Source organism: Oratosquilla oratoria, chromosome 17, assembly GCF_046742065.1.
Source record: "Oratosquilla oratoria isolate Oo_2021 chromosome 17, ASM4674206v1, whole genome shotgun sequence".
NCBI classification, from domain to species: domain Eukaryota; kingdom Metazoa; phylum Arthropoda; class Malacostraca; order Stomatopoda; family Squillidae; genus Oratosquilla; species Oratosquilla oratoria.
The window spans coordinates 51,509,364-51,512,475 of NC_134793.1; the positions used below are offsets into that span (position 1 = coordinate 51,509,364).

The 3,112-nt window shown below is 44.2% G+C and overlaps 2 protein-coding genes across 2 annotated transcripts in view; both read left to right on the forward strand.

Annotated features, from left to right (window-relative positions):
* Positions 1-804, forward strand: part of LOC143034274 (uncharacterized) — a 2,839-nt gene extending 2,035 nt beyond the window's left edge. The window contains exon 2 of the mRNA XM_076200210.1: positions 1-804. This exon is cut by the window's left edge and continues 1,728 nt beyond it. Within this exon, the coding sequence (XP_076056325.1) occupies positions 1-804 (804 nt within the window).
* Positions 805-807: 3 nt separating this feature from the next.
* On the forward strand, positions 808-2,115 carry LOC143034275 (uncharacterized). Its single transcript, XM_076200211.1, has 2 exons — positions 808-1,230; positions 1,366-2,115. Exons 1-2 carry the CDS (start codon positions 808-810, stop codon positions 2,113-2,115), a joined length of 1,173 nt encoding a protein of 390 aa, XP_076056326.1.
* Positions 2,116-3,112: the final 997 nt, after the last annotated feature.

Consider the following 3,112-nt stretch of genomic DNA (forward strand, 5'->3'; position numbering starts at 1 on the left):
AGGTTGGTGAAATCCGAAATATTGAATGTGTACTCTGAGAATATTTCAGATTTGCTGAAGAAGGGGTATGCAGAGTATGTTCCCGAGGTTGATTTAAAGAAAGATGACGGTAAAGTGTGGTACCTCCCGCATCATGCCGTTACGAGCGAAACCAAACCAGGTAAGGTGAGAGTCGTATTCGACTGTGCTGCTCAAAAGAACGGAGTCAGTCTGAACAGTCAGTGCCTACAGGGCCCAGATCTGAATAATAAGTTGATTCACGTATTACTCAGGTTTCGCCAATATCATTACGCCATCGCGGCCGACATTGAGGCTATGTATCATAAAGTCAAAATTCCCATTAGTGATAGAGACGCTTTAAGGTTCCTATGGTATGTTAGCGATGAAATAAGAGAGTTAAGAATTACCTCGCATCCCTTTGGCGGAATATGGTGCGCTAGTAGTAGCACCTATGCCTTGCGGAAGGCTGTAGAAGACATGCAACCTTGTGAGGAAGTAAAAGACACGCTACTCCGGTCATTTTACGTTGACGATATGTTGAAGTCCGTAGCGTCACCTGAAGAGACAAATAAGGTAATTGAAGATACTAGAAGTGTCCTCAGACACGGAGGGTTTAACTTAACCAAATTCATGATTAATGACGTCAAATTGCTAGAGAGCATCAATGAGCAAGACAGGGCTAAGGAAGCAAAGGAATTGACATCAAATGTGCATAGCAAAGTGCTTGGGATTAAATGGGACGTCGAGAACGACTGTTTCTTTTTCGTTAGTAAGGGTGTTCAAACACAGAATGTGACTAGATGAGTTATGTTGAGTCAACTTGCTTCGACTTACGATCCTTTAGGTTTAGTTTTGCCAATCATTGTTCCAGCCAAGATTTTGTTCCAGGAGGCGACTAGGCTTAAGATGTCTTGGGACGAAAATATTCCTATATCTTTGTGTCAGAAGTGGTTGAAATGGATAGCTTCACTATATGAAATCTCGAGACTTCGCTTCCCTAGATGTGTTTTGCCTTTAGAGTGGAATGGTTGTACTTCAGAATTACATCATTTTTGTGATGCAAGTGAGGTTGCATTTGGTGCTTGCACTTATATCAGGACAATCGATCAAGATGGGAAAGTACACGTAGCTCTGCTAGCCAGTAAAGCGAGAGTAGCTCCCATCAAAGGAGTTACTATACTAAGATTGGAAATTTCGGCTGCCGTTGAAGCAGCCAAATTAGATGTTGTTGTTAGAAGAGAGTTGGATATCCCCTTGCTCAAATCTAACTTCTGGTCTGACAGTACTATAGCTCTGGCATATATATAGAACGAGACAAGAAGGTTCAAGACCTTTGTGGCGAATCGTGTCACACTCATTAGACAGGTTTCAGAGGCTAATCAGTGGCATCATGTTAGTGGTGATGAGAATCCTGCAGATGTACTATCTCGGGGATGCTTTGTAGACAATTTGCCAGCTTCTTGGTTTAATGGTCCTCCCTTCTTGTCGAATTACAAGTGTGCATGGCCAGCACAAGATGATCTCGTAGGGTACCTTCAAGATGAAGACCCGGAGGTGAGGCGTGAGGTATATCCCACGAGTATCGTACAGACGTGTCAGTCGGGCGTCACCCAACACCCGATCGATACGCTGATTGAGCACTATTCAAGCCTTTACAGATTAAAGAAGGCCGTTGGTTGGTGGTTAAGGCTAATACAATTTCTTAAGAAGAAGATTCCGCAAAATTCACCACTTGAGATCCATGAACTAAAGCACGCGGAAAATCTGATTGTCAAACATGTTCAAGGGCGTGCTTATTTTCATGAAACCAAGAACATTGAAGCAGGGAAAACTGTGTTAAAGTCCAGTTCAATATATAAACTGTCTCCTATTCTTATAGATGGTCTGTTAGTAGTTGGTGGTAGACTCAAGCATGCAACATTGAATGGACAAGCTATAAATCCTGTGATCCTCCCTCATAACCACAGGTTGTCTACATTAATTGTACGTGATTGCCATAATTCCTCTCATGTAGGAGTGGAATGGACACTCGGTCGGGTGCGTAAGAAATTCTGGATCATACGGGGTAGAAAATTGGTGAAACGCGTCAAAATGGATTATACGGGGCCCCCATGAACCAGAGAATGTCTGACCTCCCTCCCGAGAGGTGTGAACCCGGGGGGCCAGCCTTTAGGTACGTAGGAGTAGACCTGTTTGGACCCTTCCATGTTAAAGTCGGGAGATCAGAAATGAAACGTTACGGGTGTCTGTACACGTGTTTTACTACGAGAGCTATTCACATTGAGAAGCTTGATAGCTTACAAACTGACGCATTCATCAATGGTTTCGTACGCTTCACAGCGAGGCGAGGTTACCCCAGTAAGGTGTGGTCAGACAATGGTACTAACCTAGTAGGAGCGAGGGCTGAATTAGCACGCAGTGTACGAGATCTGGACCGATCGTTGATCGTAAGGGAAACACGTCGACGTGACGTTGAGTGGTCGTTCAACCCGCCTTCCGCGTCACATCACGGTGGCGTTTGGGAACGCATGATAAGGTCTGTACGCAAGGTACTGTTCGCTTTGGTCATCAAAAGCCCCAGGATGATTGATGATGTTTTGCAAACCCTTTTTTTTTTTTTTTTTTTGCGAAGCGGAAAGTATAGTCAACAGTCGGCCACTTACTAAATGCAGTGATGATGCAAGTGATGAGAGTCCGCTGACTCCCAATCATCTGTTACTCCTCCAAGGAAACTCCCCATTATCTTGGGGAGCTTTTCACGATGCCGATCATTACCGCAAACATTGGCGTCACGTGCAACATTTAGCCAAACAATTTTGGAAAAGGTGGGTTAGTGAATACCTAGTGGAATTGCAAAGAAGGCAGAAGTGGAATTCTGAAAGCCCGAATCTTTCAGTCGGGGATTTAGTGCTTATAATGAATGAAAATTCGCCCCGCGGTTCTTGGCCACTGGGGAGAGTCCAGGAAGTGCGGGTGAGCAGGGACGGATTGGTCCGTAGTGCCCGTTTGAAAACTCAATTCAGTGAGCTCACCCGACCCATTACAAAACTTGTATTCCTTGAAGGTTCTATGTAAATGTTTTGTGTTCTGTCATAGATATATGTATGTGATT